Below are 16,484 nucleotides of genomic sequence, written 5' to 3' on the forward strand. Positions count from 1 at the left end.
CTGAGGGGCTGCGGGAGACCGACCAGGCCCACGCGCATGGGACCCACCTGGCCCGCCTGACGCTGACGCAGGCGCAGGCGCAGATCCCATCGGGGATCCGCCTGTCGAGCCTACAGCGTGCGATCCCGAGGAGGTACTCCCGCCAGGATCAGCTCCGGGATTGCAGCTAGGATCGTCTGCACCAGTTTCGTCCGTATTTTCTATTTGCTGCATAAAATCAAAGGAATTTTCGCCTATTTCCTCGCCAGTTTCCTGCATACTTTCGGCATGAGCCTTAGATATTGACATATGATCATTAGGACCTACTACACCCCCGGGGACATAGGCTGATGGAGGAAGGAGGTGAGATGGAAGAAGGACAAGTTCCTTGCTAAGTTGTGCGCCAACGTTTGGATGGAGTTGTGAAAACGGAAAAATGTGCTCGTCAAACACCACATCACGAGACACATAAACCCGCCCAGTAGAGACATCTAAGCACTTGTATCCTTTGTGAAGGCTACTGTACCCTAAAAACACACATTGTTTGGACCGAAATTCAAGTTTGTGTTTGTTGAAGGGGCGTAGGTTTGGCCACACCGCACAACCAAAGATGCGAAGGAACGAATAATTTGGTTTGGTGCCAAAGAGGCGCTCAAGTGGTGTTTGGTTGGCAATAACTCTACTAGGAAGATGATTTATGAGGTAAACTGCCGTGAGAAAGGCCTCATCCCAAAACTTCAAAGGCATGAAGGCATGGGCAAGAAGGGAGAGGCCAACCTCTACAATGTGCCTGTGCTTTCTTTCAGCAGAACCATTCTGCTGATGGGCATGAGGACAAGAGACATGGTGGGTGATGCCAATGTATTCAAAAAATGAGTGAAGTTTTTGGTATTCACCCCCCCAGTCGGTTTGCATAGCAAGAATTTTGCGATCAAAAAGTCGTTCAACATGCTTTTGAAAGAGATGGAATTTTCAAACACATCAGACTTATTCTTGAGTAAATAGACCCAACTAAATTTACTGAAATCATCAATGAAGCTCACATAATATTTCTGTTTGGCTACAGAAATTGGGCCAGGACCCCACACATCTGAAAAAACAAGCTCTAAAGGAGCTTTCGACTCACTAGTAGACCTAGAATAAGGAAGTTGATGGCTCTTGGCCATTTGACATGCATCACAAACCAGATGATGATCTTGTTTATTTGACACTGGAAGACTAAAATCACGAAGAATTTTCTGGACCACCGGTAGCGAAGGATGCCCTAAGCGTTTGTGCCACCGTGAAGTGGATGGTTTTGCAACGCCTAGCACTTGAAGATGAGGAACACCCTGACGGTCGGATACAGGGAACAAGCCATCTCTACTCTTGTTTTGAAGAATGGTGCTCCGAGTGGCCCGATCCTTGACGAAGAAAATTTTAGGGTAAATCTCAAGAAAAGCATGATTGTCTTGCATAAGACGATGAGCGGAAAGTAAACTCTGGTCGGCTTGTGGAGCATGGAGGATGTTGTTTAGTGCTAAAGAGGAACCATTAGGGGTTGTAAGAACCGAATGACCAATATGTGCAACATCCATACCTTGACCACTTGCGGTGTGGATTTGTTCCGTGCCGGTGTAACAATCACGAACAACGAGCTTCTCCAACTCTCCTGTCACGTGGTCAATAGCGCCGGTGTCAAGATACCAATTGGTATCAACTCCATAGGTGTGGGCTGCGTTGGCCGAGCGCTGTCCTCCACCACCGCCACGTCCTCCGCCACCGCCGCCTCCTGCAGGGTTGCGGACGTTGTTGTTGAAGTTGCGATCCAAGCGTTTCTTGCAACGCCATGTGCCGTGCCCTTCGAGCTTGCAAATCTGGCACTTCTCGTGCTCGCGGTCACTGCGGTCACCACCTCCTTGTCGCGGCCCACCTCCAAAGCCGCCACCGCTGGAATTCTCAGGGTAATGGGCGCCCGCGTTGTTGTTGATGTAGCCGCGGGAGCCGCCTCCACTGTTGCTGCCGCCCCTTGGGTTGCCGCGACCTCCACCCCTTGCCGCCAGATTGGCGGAGTGGAAGGCGGTGTTTTGGGCGGCGATGCGAGCTTCAGCCGACAGCAGCAGGGAGAAGAGCTCGCTGAGACCGATCGGCTGCTCGTTGGCGGTGTGGAGATGGCCGAGACGAAGCCGTTGTAGTCGGGTTCATGGAGGAGACCTTGCAGGATGTGATCAACGACTTCGTCTTCATCCAGGGGCTTGCCGGCGGCTGCCAACTCGTCGGAGATGCTCACCATCTTGGTGAAATAGGCAGCAGCGGACATGTCTCCTTTACGGGTGTGCTCGATGGCAGAGCGGAGTTGGATGACCCTCGCCCTCGACTGCGAGGAGAAACTCTGCAGCAGGGCGTTCCAGATCGAGGCGGCGCTGGTGTGGGAGCTGACCTACAGTAAGACCTCATGAGAGAGCGATGAGATCAAAAACGTGAGGATTTGCTGGTCTTGGGTAACCCACACAGCATGCTCAGGATTCGGCGAGGACGTGATCTCCTTCTTGCTGGCGACGTCCTTCTCGGAGTAGATCACGGCGGCAGGCTCCTTGATCGAGCCGTCCAGATAGCCCATCAGCCCCGCCCCCTTGATGTGTGGCAAGACATGTGCCTTCCACACCAGGAAATTCTCTCGGGTCAGTTTTTCGGTTATGTGTGATCGAGAGAGGCGATGGAGGGCGTGGCCATGGCGACGGATGAGGACGAGCTCGACATCTAGATGCGATGGAAAAGGTAGGCTCTGTATTGTTGGGGAACGTAGTAATTTCAAAAAAATTACTACGCACACGCAAGATCATGGTGATGCATAGCAACGAGAGGGGAGAGGGTTGTCCACGTACCCTCATAGACCGAAAGAGGTTTGTTATGACAACGCGGTTGATGTAGTCGTACGTCTTCACGATCGACCGATCCTAGTACCGAAAGTACGACACCTCCGCGATCTACACACGTTCGGCTCGGTGACGTCCCACGAACTCATGATCCAGTAGAGTGTCGAGGGAGAGCTTCGTCAGCACGACGGCATGATGACAGTGATGATGAAGCTACCGGCGCAGGGCTTCGCCTAAGCACTGCAACGATATGGCCGAGGTGGATTATGGTGGAGGGGGGCACCGCACACGGCTAAGAGATCAATGATCAACTTGTCTGTTCTAGGGTGCCCCCCTGCCCCCGTATATAAACGAGCAAGGGGGGAGGCCGGCCGGCCCTTGGGGCGTGCCAGGAGAGGAGGAGTCCTCCTCCTAGTAGGAGTAGGACTCCCCTTTCCTAGTCCTACTAGGAGGGGGAAAGGAAGGAGGAGATGGAGAAGGAAAGGGGGGCGCTGCCACCCCTTCCCTAGTCCAATTCGGACCAGAGGGGGAGGGGGCGTGCGGCCTGCCCTGGCCGGCCCTCTCTCTCTCCACTAAGGCCCATGTGGCCCATTAGTTCCCGGGGGGGGGGGGGTTCCGGTAACCCTCCGGCACTCTGGTTTTCTCCGAAATCACCCGGAACACTTTCGGTGTCCGAATATAGCCATCCAATATATCAATCTTTATGTCTCGACCATTTCGAGACTCCTCGTTATGTCCGTGATCACATCCGGAACTCCGAACTATCTTCCGTACATCAAAACACATAAACTCATAATACCGATCGTCACCGAACTTTAAGCGTGCGGACCCTACAGGTTCGAGAACTATGTAGACATGACCGAGACACGTCTCCGGTCAATAACCAATAGCAGAACCTGGATGTTCATATTGGCTACCACATATTCTACGAAGATCTTTATCGGTCAAACCGCATAACAGCATACGTTGTTCCCTTTGTCATCGGTATGTTACTTGCCCGAGATTCGATCGTCGGTATCTCAATACCTAGTTCAATCTTGTTACCGGCAAGTCTCTTTACTCGTTCCGTAATGCATCATCCCGCAACTAACTCATTATTTACATTGCTTACAAGGCTTATAGTGATGTGCATTACCGAGAGGGCCCAGAGATACCTCTCCGACAATCGGAGCGACAAATCCTAATCTCGATCTATGCCAACTCAACAAGTACCATCGGAGACACCTGTAGAGCACCTTTATAATCACCCAGTTACGTTGTGACATTTGGTAGCACACAAAGTGTTCCTCCGGTATTCGGGAGTTGCATAATCTCATAGTCATAGAACATGTATAAGTCATCAAGAAAGCAATAGCAACATACTAAACGATCAAATGCTAAGCTAAAGGAATGGGTCAAGTCAATCACATCATTCTCTAATGATGTGATCCCGTTAATCAAATGACAACTCATGTCTATGGCTAGGAAACTTAACCATCTTTGATTCAACGAGCTAGTCAAGTAGAGGCATACTAGTGACACTCTGTTTGTCTATGTATTCACACTTGTACTAAGTTTCCGGTTAATACAATTCTAGCATGAATAATAAACATTTATCATGATATAAGGAAATATAAATAACAACTTTATTATTGCCTCTAGGGCATATTTCCTTCATGTATACCATGTGAGAAGAATAGGTTAAACATATGACTAGCAGGGACGCATTGCGTGTTAATATAGGGGCCGAAGCCAGGTTGTTACAAAGAGATTTACATGGCGTGGATTGATCTCCAAGGACTCAATCACAACAGCCTAACAACCTAATCTATCCTACGGTTTATACAACACCGAAGGTTACAATGTTTAACACTAGCTACCGCGGCATTCGCGAGCGCCCCGGCGGCACCTACTACGCCGAGATCCGGTCCGGCGACGTCCGGCTCGGCCTCGGCACGTTCGGGACCGTGCACGAGGCCGCCCGCGCGTACGACGCGGCGGCGTGGCGCCTAGAGAGGCCGCCGGCGCAGATGAACTTCCGCGACGTCTTCACGCGCGAGCAGGCGCAGTCTGTCGTCCCTCCGCCTCGTCTTATCACGGACCAGGACCGTGCGGAGCACCGTCGGCGGCAGCGCCGCCTCCTCATCGCCGAGGAGGACGAGCGAGCCATGGCAGAGTGGCGCCGGTGCCACCCGGAGGACGTCGCGGCGGAGCGCGCCTTCTGGGCGGAAAGGACGGCAAAGCGCCGCGCGGAGCGGTGGGACAGGCGTTGGCGGAAGGCCCTGACGATATCACAGTGCGATATCGTTGAAGCAGGTGGGGTGTCGATCTTTGGGGATAATGACCCTCGTTGGGATGACATGTGGATCGATACCTCGGACAACACCAGCTCGGATGAGGAGGACGAGGACGACTCAGAGTAGGTTGTAGTTGCATCGTAGTTTTATCATCGTAGTTCATCTAGTTGCACCGTAGTATGTAGTTGCACTGTAGTTTTCAATGTAGTTGCATCGTAGTTTTATCTATCTATGGATCGTTATCTATCTATGCTATGAACTATGTAAAATATATATGTATCGTTTTTTATATGAATTTTTATGTATCATTTTTATTAAAAAATATGTATGCAATGTTCGTGCGATAGCGCGCTGCATTTTAGCGCGCCTGCTGGAGCTATGCGTGTGCGCTAAATTTTAGCGCGGCTGCTATAGCCAGCGCTGCCCGCCGCGCTTTTTCAGGTGATGAGCGTGCTGCAGAGAACCTTTTAGCGCCCCGCGCGTTGGCGGCTGTTGGAGATGAAGTGATCTGTCCAACTAAGTAGAAAAGGGCACTAGAGTGTGGCTACACGTGGTATAGGGCGGGACGTTCTAAATTCTCATAAGGTCCTCCAAGAATTTTTTTTCTACAGCTTGTTGAATTATTTTGATGGATTTCCTCATTTCACCAATTCGTACTAAATAGGCTCTTAGGTCATCTCCAAGCTGGACCCTAAAACCTCTCCTATATGTCCGGACCCTAGAATCTGCATGATTTAAATTTGCAATGAAATCCTGCAGCCAGATTTTTTGCCGGGGAAAACCGGAAAACTAAAGAAGAAAGTGCACAAGCTCCTCTCTGAAATGAGGTGAAGTTTTTCTTTTATTGACCAAAAACATATAATTATGACATAGCGCAGCCCTGTAAGCATGAACGGAAAAACCATCACTAGTTTTTACACATAGCACAAGTGTCTCAGACGTGAGCTGCGATCACGCAAGCGTAATTACGTACTAGTCTAGGGGGAAATGCATATTATATATGTACAGGCACACACGTACACTTAGCTAGAGAGCATACTATACTGCATGCAGAGGGCGAGCTTCGACGAGTCGTTACTCGTTATGCCCACTTGGCCATGAGGGACATGGCGCCGGCGCCGAGGAGGACGGCGGCGAGGCAGACGAGCTGGAGCCTGACGCTGCCCTGCAGCTTGGGCCCCAAGAAGTCGGCGGCGAGGAGCTCCACGAGCGCCATGTAGTGCAGCAGCCCCGCGGACGCGGCGTTGAGCAGGCCGACGACGATGAGCGCCGTGGGGCTGTTGTCCCTGTACACCTTGGTGAGCGCCAGCCCCAGCGCGACCCCGAACGGCATGGTGGTGGAGAAGAAGAAGACCAGCCCGGCCTTCATCTTCACGCCGTACTCCGCCTGGAGGATGCAGCCGCCGAGGCCCATGCCCTCGAACAGCTGGTGGAAGCAGATGGCCGCCACCAGCGGCCGGATGGTGCACACGCTCTGCGACGCGCCCATGCCCAGCCCGATCACCACCGAGTGCACCACTATGCCCATCTCCAGAACCTGCGTGTACGCATTAAGCATGTGGGAACAGAAACTAGACGTGCAAATTAATATACTACTTCCTCCAATCCAAATTAATTGACACGGCTTCAAAGTTATACTAAACCCGCGTCAATCAATTTGGATAGGAGTAACCTTATTTGCGGAGTATCAGAATACTCGGGGAAAGGCAAATGAGAATAAGCTTATTCTGCAAATAGCGAAGTATCAGAAATACTCGGCAAAGGGCAAATTAGGTTATTCTTATAGTGACTTGCCTAATTATGAAAAAGGAATCCTGATTCAAGAAGTCACAATTCACAATAAATATGAAGAAAAAATGGGACCAGGTCTTAACATTCACTTTACTTATTTGATTTAGTCATATGAAGGCTCATTAAGTTATTAGTACTATCTCACTAGAAAAAAAAGTCAACTTTGCGTGGATCATGCTTGCTAAACTTCAGCTATTTTGGAAACGAAGTCAAACATGCTACTCCTAGCCCCTTACTTGAGCTAATTAAACTTATCTTGATGTGCGCATATTAAATCATTACAGATACAAATGAACAACTATGCAAAATACACTATGGTGCGGAGACTTTCATCCATAATCGTTTATGCACAAAATGCATGCACAAATCAATTATACAACATGACACATTTGAATTTACATGCTTCGATACCTTCGAAGTCCATGCTGAGTCACCGGAATCTCCAACACAGAGTACACCTGGTGAAGTGTGTTTCTCTCTTCTCTCTACCCCTTTACTTGAAGTGTTATTTTAATGGATGAACAACAAGCCTTTCGATGTATTGGGCCTGTGTTCGTTTGCTCTTGTTGCCGCGTCATTGTGATGCGCTAGTGCGTGCCGTTGACGTTGTCACTCATCTAATCCATTTTTTATAGACACGGAGAATCATTATTTCATACCTAGTGGTGTCTCCTGAAAGAATGTCCTCATTTTGGAACAAACATGTTTTGAAACAAATATGTTACCAACGGATAAGATAATAAGAAAGATATATATGTACTTCTTTGTTTTGATAATCAAGATATACATACTTCTTAATGTTCCATTATGTCGAATAGTTGTGTCAAATAAGCTTTAAAACCAATATATGATCAACAGATACACGGGTTGGTGATTAGTAGTAATTGCTAATCAACCGATATTATTTTAATGCAAGGCAAAGTCATACCTCCCGCCATTTGAAGTCGATCAGCCTGCATATCCCATTCGATCATCTCCTGGAAATCTGACTGACTGTCCGAGCTAGAGATGTCTTAGCTAAAAAAATACCGACACATCTCTTTTTTTTGGTTGAAAAAGAGGATCATTCCCTAGCCTCTGTATAGATTGATCCACAATTCCACATAGCCATAAAGAGATGACCACATGGTTAATTGAATAAGCATTCTCGAAGAAAGTTTTCAGATCTAGCCTATAGTAATTATTTGCAATAGTACTTATTCGCGGATTGCAAGCTTTTATACACGAGTGGGGTTTTCGTGACCAAGCTCCATGGAGCCTTTGATAAGTGCCACACGTGTGGCATGAAACAATTCCGCCCTCGTGTTTTTTGATGGCAAGTTTAGTTACCTGAGGATGACAATTTTAGTTATGAAGCATGACAAATTTCTGCTTGGATGGTAAGTTTCAGTTTTTTGGGCGTTTTTTTAGATGGCAATTTTAGTGTAAAAAATGTCAGGGTGGTGTTACTTTGTGCCACACGTTGGCACTTATCATTTGGGTTTATTTTAAAAAAAATCAAAATTTGAACTTCTCTGTTTAAGAAAAACTGAAAAAGTATGCAAGTATACAAAGATGAAATGTATATTAGTGTAAAAATTCAGGATGAAATGCCTTGAAATGAAAAAAAAAACAAATTCATGGACTTTGAGGATGAATAGTATCATGTGCTGAAAAGCCTCAGATTTGTATTTTTTTTGCAGCCCTTATTTCAACGTATTTTGTTCTGAAAATTTACACACATGTAGATTATGCCTTCATGTATATCTGTATTTTTTTCAGAATTTTTAAAATGTAAAAATATGGATTCTGAATTTTGCAAATGAAGGCCTCCAAAAGCAATTTTCGTCTATACATGAACTAATCGTGGCTGGTAGTAGTGTGTACGGCAAAAGACTTTCCTATTCAATACGGACCCGGCCATGCTTGAGAGATGTTACTAGATATATTGCTTGACTTTGAAACCATGTCAGAGCCTTAGAGGTGCAAGTTCATCCACCAGTGACAACAAGAAACTATGGAAGGCAACCCAATCAATTAGAAGCCGCATGATGAAATTAGGAATTGTGCAAGTGCAACGCAAGATTACCTGAACGACAACGCGGTTCCGGCGCAGCTGCATCCGGCCGGCCTCAGCATCTTCGGGCTTGTCCGACATCATGCCGTGGGCATGGCCATGTGCATGTTCGTGGCCGTGACAGTGCCAGTGTCCCCCCTGCTCCGGGCTCTCGTGGCTGGCGACAGCGGCGGTGCTGGGTGTAAGAATATTGGGAAGCGTTAAACCCTTTGCTCGGGCCGCGTTGTATTTATATTGGCGATGCCGTGGATTACAAGAAGGAATCGATCTTCCAGAGAAGGTCGGTAAAGAGCAGAAGAAGAGATAGAGAAGAGATACAAGTTTAAACAGAAGAGTCCTCTCTCTATACAATTCTATCTCTACAATTATTCCAACACTCCCCCTCAATCTAAACCTACAGAACACCAAGGTTGAGATTGAACTTGAATTCATCCAGCCTTCTCATAGTGAGAGGTTTTGTAAAGCCATCAGCCAGTTGATCACCAGTGGGTATAAACTTGATATCAAGCAGTTTGCGAGCTACTCTTTCTCTGACAAAATGGAAATCAACCTCAATATGTTTAGTCCGTGCATGGAAGACAGGATTAGCTGAAAGGTAGGTTGCACCAATATTATCACACCATAACCTTGCAGCTTGCGGAGTCTTAATACCGAGCTCATAAAGCAAAGTTTGAATCCACATGACTTCGGCAGTGGCATTTGCTAGAGCCTTATACTCTGCTTCAGTACTTGATCTTGAAACTGTAGCCTGTTTCCTTGCACTCCATGATATAAGATTTGTTCCCAGAAAAACAGCAAATCCACCTGTAGACCTTCTATCATCAGGACATCCTGCCCAGTCTGGATCTTAGTAAGCAGTCACAAGCATAGACGAAGACTTGACAATTCTAAGTCCAAGTCCTTCTGAGAACTTTAGATACCTCACAATTCTTTTAACCGCAGTCCAATGAGTAGTAGTAGGTGCATGCAAATATTGACACACTTTATTTACGGAGTAAGAAATATCAGGACGTGTAAGAGTCAAATATTGTAATGCACCGACAACACTTCTGTATTTTGTTGCATCCTCAGGTCCAAGTGCTTCTCCACTATCAATTGTGAGTTTCTCTGAAGTTGAGATTGGTGTACTTACAGGTTTGTAGTTTTCCAGCCCTACTCTCCTGAGTATATCATGAGCATATTTCTCCTGTGAAAGAAATATACCATCTTTTATCTGTTTGACCTCTATGCCAAGGAAATAATGAAGATCTCCTAGATCCTTAAGAGCAAACTCCATCTTTAAATCCTTAAGCAAACAAGTGGTAGCATCTGAACTTGAACTAGCAACAATAATGTCATCAACATATACTAGAACATAGATAATGACATGTCCTTTTTGATAGAAAAACAATGAGGTATCCGCCTTAGATGGTGTAAACCCAAGTTGTTGTAACTGAGTGCTCAATCTTGAGTACCAGGCTCTTGGGGCCTGTTTCAGACCATATAAAGCCTTATCTAACTTGCAAACAAAATGAGGTGAGCTTTTGTTCTCATAACCTGGTGGTTGCCGCATAAAAACCTCTTCTTCCAGAACACCATGAAGAAATGCGTTCTGAACATCTAGCTGCCTTAAGCTCCAACCTTTGGAAACCGCAACAGATAGCACAAGTCGGATAGTAGCTGCTTTAACAACAGGACTGAAAGTATCATCATAGTCAATACCAAATCTCTGCTTGAAACCTTTTGCAACTAACCTTGCCTTATACCTGTCTATGCTTCCATCAGATTTCCTTTTAATTTTGTATACCCACTTGCAATCTAGGACATTTATGCCTTTTGTTGGTGGTACTAGGTGCCAAGTTTTGTTTTTCATAAGTGCTTCATATTCAACATCCATGGCCTTTTTCCACTCCTTACTAGCAAGTGCATCATGCAAATGAGTTGGTTCACCCATACTAGTGAGAAAGGCACGTTTCATTTTATCATACCTTATAGTGCCATCAGTGTATTCCTTCTTCTTAACAATACCGGACCGAGACCTCGTGTGTCGAAGTGGAATACCTGGTGCAACAGAATCCTCAGCCGAATTGACAGCCGCAGAAGATCTGGCCGGATCCGCTGTACCAGACTGATCTGGATCCACCGCGTCAGATCGCTCCAGATCCGAGACGGCAGAAAACTCCCGCGCGATCAGCGCTCCAGTAGAACCGCGCCGCGTGTCGCCCTCGCTGATTGTCTCCTCGGACGCGCGGGGCGAGACGTTGGCGCTGGGCCCCGCGCCTGTCTCCTGGTCGGCCACCAGCCCATCAGTCGCGCGCGTGGCGCTCGGGGAGCTGCACCGGCCCGTGCTGGCTCGGCTCAAAGGGCCCACGCTGCCTGGGCTGTCGGCGGCTGATGCATGCGACACGGAGGGAATCACCTCAGATCGCGCGCCTGACAGCCTCACGCGAGGATTTTCCTCGGATCCCGTTCTGCTGCTGCCCAAATCCACCTGGGATCCCGTGACAACGTTGGCTGCATCCTTCTGCATGAAATCACGCCCTGAAGCTGCACTTTTATCATCAAAAATCATATTTTCTTTGGAATTAGTCACATGATCAGTACTATTTAACTCACCCCCGTGATCTGGACTAGACATATACTCCGGAAGAAGTGCAATTTCTGCACGAAGGAGGGCTCCAGCATTTGGATGAAGCTTTTCAAAAGGGAATATTGTTTCATCAAATATAACATCACGAGAAATATAGATTCGTCCAGTGGAAATTTCAAGACACTTGTAGCCTTTGTGAAGATTACTATAACCAAGAAACACACATTGAGTAGAGCGAAACTCAAGTTTGTGATGATTATACGGACGAAGATTAGGGTAACAAGCACACCCGAAGATTCTCAAAGAATTGTAGTCTGGTTTTTGATGAAACAATTTTTCCAAGGGGGTAATATGTCCAATCACTTTGCTAGGAAGACGGTTTATAAGATAAGTGGCAGCAATAAAGGCTTCATCCCAATATTTTAAGGGCATGGATGCATGATCTAGAAGGGATAGACCTACTTCGACAATGTGGCGATGTTTACGCTCGGCGGAGCCATTCTGCTGATGAGCATGAGGGCAAGAGACATGATGACTAATACCAATATCACGAAAGAAAGAGTTGAGTTTCTCATACTCTCCTCCCCAGTCACTTTGGACTGCAATAATCTTTCTGTTAAACTGACGCTCAACAAGTTTCTGAAATTCTTGGAAGATGGAAAGAACTTCAGATTTAAACTTGAGCAAATATATCCAGGTGAACTTGCTAAAGTCATCAATAAAACTAACATAATATTTTTTTCTTTCAAAAGAATCTCTTGCATGACCCCATACATCACTAAAAATAAGTTCCAAAGGAGCACGAGACACACTATTTGACTTAGGATAAGGGAGTTGGTGACTCTTTACACACTAACAAGCATCACAATCAGACTCAATATTTTGACTAGATGACAATGGAAGATTGCCTTTATTCACTACTTGCTTGACGATGACCGAAGAAGGATGTCCTAATCGTTGATGCCATCTTGCCAAGGAAGGCTTGACGGCGGAGTAGACTTGACGACGACGCTTTTGACTAAGTGCTCCGGATGTGATGGGATACAAGCCTCCAATGCATCTACCGTGGTGAATGAGCTCCCTCGTTGCCCGATCCTTGATGAGAAAATATGTTGGATGAGTTTCAAAAAAGACATTATTATCGGCAGATAAACGAGACATAGATGCAAGGTTTTTATCGGCTTGTGGGACATGAAGGACATCTTTTAGAACAAGATCACGTTTAAGAGTAGGGGAATTAATAGATGCTTGACCAATGTGACAAATATCCATACCTCCACCGCTCGCGGTGTGAATTTGATCGTTGCCGAAGTATCTCTCCCTCATGGAGAGTTTTTCAAGCTCGTTGGTGACATGATCAGTGGCCCCCGAGTCGGCGTACCAGACCGTGCCATCTCCTCCTTGCTCCCTGATTGCAGCAGCGGCATGACAAGCATCAGGGACAAAGTCTTCATCGTAACGGTGCCAACAGTCCATGACCTCATGGCCTGGTTTTTTGCATAATTGGCACCGAACACGATTGCTTGAGGATGGACCAGGAGGCGTGATTGTTGCTGAAGCCGCCCCCTCCAGAACGGGCAGGAGCGTTGGTGTTGGTGTAGCCGCTCCCGCCTGGTCGCGCACCTGAGCCTTTGCCGCGGCCGCGCCCACCGCCGCCACGGTTTCTCCCCTGGTGATCGCGCCCACGGCCAGTGCCGCGGCCACGCGAGACGGCATTGGCTGAAGACTGGCGCATATTCATCCCATGGAGAAGATTGAGCCGCGCGTCAAAGCTGAGAAGTTGGGTGTACAGCTCCTGTACAGACACAGGTTCAACCCGTGCAGCGAGGGCCGACACAACCGGGTTGTAGTCGAGGTCGAGGCCGGCCAGGACTTGAGAGACAATCTTGCCTGTGGACATGGGAGCTCCGGTGCAGGCGATCTCATCCGTGAGCATCTTGATCTTGGCCAAATATTCTGCCATAGACATGTTCCCCTTCTTGAGGTTTGTGAGTTCCATCCGCGTGTTGATCGCTTGTGCTTCGGTTTGACCAGCAAACATGGCTTGGATCGCCGCCCAAACCTCTGCTGGTGTCTGCAAAGTAACCACCTGTGCAAGAATCTCGCGAGACAAAGAACCCATCAGAAAGCCCTGAACCTGCTGCTACTGTGCATACCAGAGAACGCAGGCGAAGTTGGCGATCTGCTCCTCCTTCCCATCCTTGGTGATGGTGAGGGTTTCCGGTGGCGCCTGGCTCGCCGGATCAAGGTGGTGGCCCATCTGTGCGCCCTTGATTTGGGGCAGCACGATGGCCTTCCACATGAGGTAATTGTTCCTCATCAGCTTCTCCTGGGGGGGGGGGGTGATTCGAGGGATGTGGCAAAGGATGGGGTGGACGAGGAGGAAGGGGCGAAGGTGGAGGCGGATGCAAGGGACATGGCGAGGGCACTCATGGTGCTGGCGTTGGTGGAGGCGGTAGTCATGGCGATAGGTTGAAGAATAGCTTGGCTAGATGCGATCTCCTTTCGATCTTAGGAAGAAGTCGCTCTGATACCATGTAAGAATATTGGGAAGCGTTAAACCCTTTGCTCGGGCCGCGTTGTATTTATATTGGCGATGCCGTGGATTACAAGAAGGAATCGATCTTCCAGAGAAGGTCGGTAAAGAGCAGAAGAAGAGATAGAGAAGAGATACAAATTTAAACAGAAGAGTCCTCTCTCTATACAATTCTATCTCTACAATTATTCCAACACTGGGGCCGCTGCCGACCTTATTGTTCCGGTTGTAGAAGGTGAGCATGAGCGAGTCGACCGCGAGCGTGAAGAGGGCGGCGAGCATGGCGACGAAGGCGGTGAAGGGGAAGTCCCCCCACGGCTTCTTGGGGAGGCACGGCGAGCTGAGGTTGTCGAACGAGTCAGGCAGCACGTGCATGTAGCCGGTGGCGAGGATGACGCCCGACGCGAAGGCCTTGACGACGGAGAAGAGGCTGCGGCCGGGCTGGAGCGCCGGCACCGACCTGGCGAAGAGCGGCAGGCACACGCCGAGCACGCTGGAGACGAGGATGGCCGGGACGGCGATCAGCTTCAGGCGCAGCGCCTTGGGGACGTTGTGGCAGGCGTCGCCCGCCGCAGGGTCGGCACAGACGTCGTCGGTCGGGTAGCTGAGTAGGGCAGTGGGCGCAGAAGAGGAGGAGGGCGAGCGAGACAAGCGCTAGGGCTTGGGACGACGGCATTGCTCGAGCTTGCCTTTAGCTTTTGGTGCTGTGTACTCGATCGGGTAGCTGAGTAGAGCAGTGTGGTTTGAGCATGTGTGGCTGGCGGGTTTATGTAGGGTTTGGTGCTGGCGGGAAGCCGGCATGATTCATGCTGCTAATGAAGCTTGGAAACCGAGGATGGTTTTACCATGCATGACTTGTGTCGGCCGGCTGCGGGTTTACCCAAAAAGGGTTTCCCCGCTTTGTATACAAAGCAACCAACCAAACTATACAAAAATAGATGCTGGGGCGGAAGCAGCACAGTCACGCCCAAAAGAAAAGATAGAGAAAGAGCAAAAGAAACAAATGCCGACAACGGCGGATCAACAAGAACGAAGAGGCCTCGCGATCACTGTGCCCACCGGGATCTTCCACTAGGCTCCAAGACTCCGAAGCGCCGGCACCTATCAACACCTCCAAGAAGGATCGTGACGATGACGACGCTGCTGCCAAGGGTTTCCCCCGGTACACGACAAGGCGAGAGGAAGGGTAGCCCCCGACGCCCTCCCGGAAGGTCAGGTGGCACCCACAGGCGCCACCGCGCCGGTGTCGGCCAAGCCGATAGGGGTTTGCCCCGATCCCAACCCGCACCTCAGGCACTCTAGAGCCTGCCATCAAACCAACCACCACCCTGCGCCAACACGGTCATGAGGCCCCCACGCCGTCTCACCACGGCATCGCGAAGTGAGGATAGCACGGCGAAGAATCAGAGCCGGGACTAGAGCATCAGCACCGCCGGCTGCGGGTTTCGGTATACTTATTACCATGCCTGTTTGACTTCGAGCATAACTGATGTCAGGTTAGACATGACGTCCTGATTGTGCGCCCGCCGAAATCGTACGACGGTTAATTAACGACTCCTTGCAGCAAGCTTGCGCTCCCGCCCACAGAAACTACACGATGCTAGCTGATTAGTTCTTTTGCAAAAATGAGACAAGTATAAATATAGAGACATTTTACGGTGCATCAGATGAATTTTGGCCGTTCATTTTTCTGTATGGATGGCCCAGATATGGAAATACTACTCCAGATTTCTGGTAGTATATTTTGCGATCAGGGGTAGTTTCGGTAGTTCACTGTTTAACGAAAACGCGGGCTGGTTCCCCCGAAAAACAAGTGAAGGGCATTAGTGGAATTTAACGTGATCATTTGTTTTTTCAATAGCCATCGTCGCCCTTCCTCGCCCGCAGTCTGACGGCCCACGCACAGAACCGAATGAAAGGTGAAAGGAAAAGGGCGACCGATGGCGGCGCTATGGCGACAGGACGACGGCGCCCGGTCGCCGTGAGTACCCTCCGCGCAGTATTTGCGGGCGGTATGGTTTGGCGCCCCGCCGTACTCGGAGGAGCCAGCACCGCGGGCGCCGCCCCTCCCCGGTTTCCTAGGCGGCTGTGGTCGGCGGCTAAATTTCCCCGCCGCCCGTGTTCCCCTCCTAAGCTGCGGGATGTGGAGCAGGTCGCCGAGGGGGAGGACTAAGGAGAGACGTCGCCGGCATGCCCCGTCGCCGTCAAGGCCCTACGCGCCGCCGACCAGTGCCGTACAGATCTGTCGCGGCCGATGCAGGTACTCGCATCCGACCCATCGATCCATTGGCCCCCATTTCTTTTGTCGAGTTCCTAAGCTAGCTTGTCCATCGTAAAAGCTGATCCAGCCATGGTCCTCGCCTAGGAGGAGGACGAATTTCATCACACCAGCAGTAGTTCAGGTCCATGCTCATCCTCTCTG

At 49.1% G+C, this 16,484-nt stretch overlaps 1 protein-coding gene and 1 pseudogene across 1 annotated transcript; one reads left to right on the top strand and one right to left on the bottom strand.

Moving 5' to 3' along the window:
- The first annotated feature begins 4,675 nt into the window (after nucleotides 1–4,675).
- On the top strand, nucleotides 4,676–5,236 carry LOC109773251 (uncharacterized). The gene has a single exon (XM_020331950.1). The coding sequence runs from the start codon at nucleotides 4,676–4,678 to the stop codon at nucleotides 5,234–5,236; it is 561 nt and encodes a 186-aa protein (XP_020187539.1).
- A 955-nt stretch (nucleotides 5,237–6,191) lies between these two features.
- LOC109773254 (fe(2+) transport protein 1-like) lies at nucleotides 6,192–14,738 on the bottom strand (annotated as a pseudogene).
- Nucleotides 14,739–16,484: the final 1,746 nt, after the last annotated feature.

The sequence above is a fragment of the Aegilops tauschii genome, chromosome 7 (assembly GCF_002575655.3).
Source record: "Aegilops tauschii subsp. strangulata cultivar AL8/78 chromosome 7, Aet v6.0, whole genome shotgun sequence".
Taxonomy (NCBI): domain Eukaryota; kingdom Viridiplantae; phylum Streptophyta; class Magnoliopsida; order Poales; family Poaceae; genus Aegilops; species Aegilops tauschii.

Coding starts and splice junctions, on each gene's coding strand:
- LOC109773251 (XM_020331950.1), top strand. CDS start 4,676: ATGTTTAACACTAGCTACCGCGGCATTCGCGAGCGCCCCGGCGGCACC.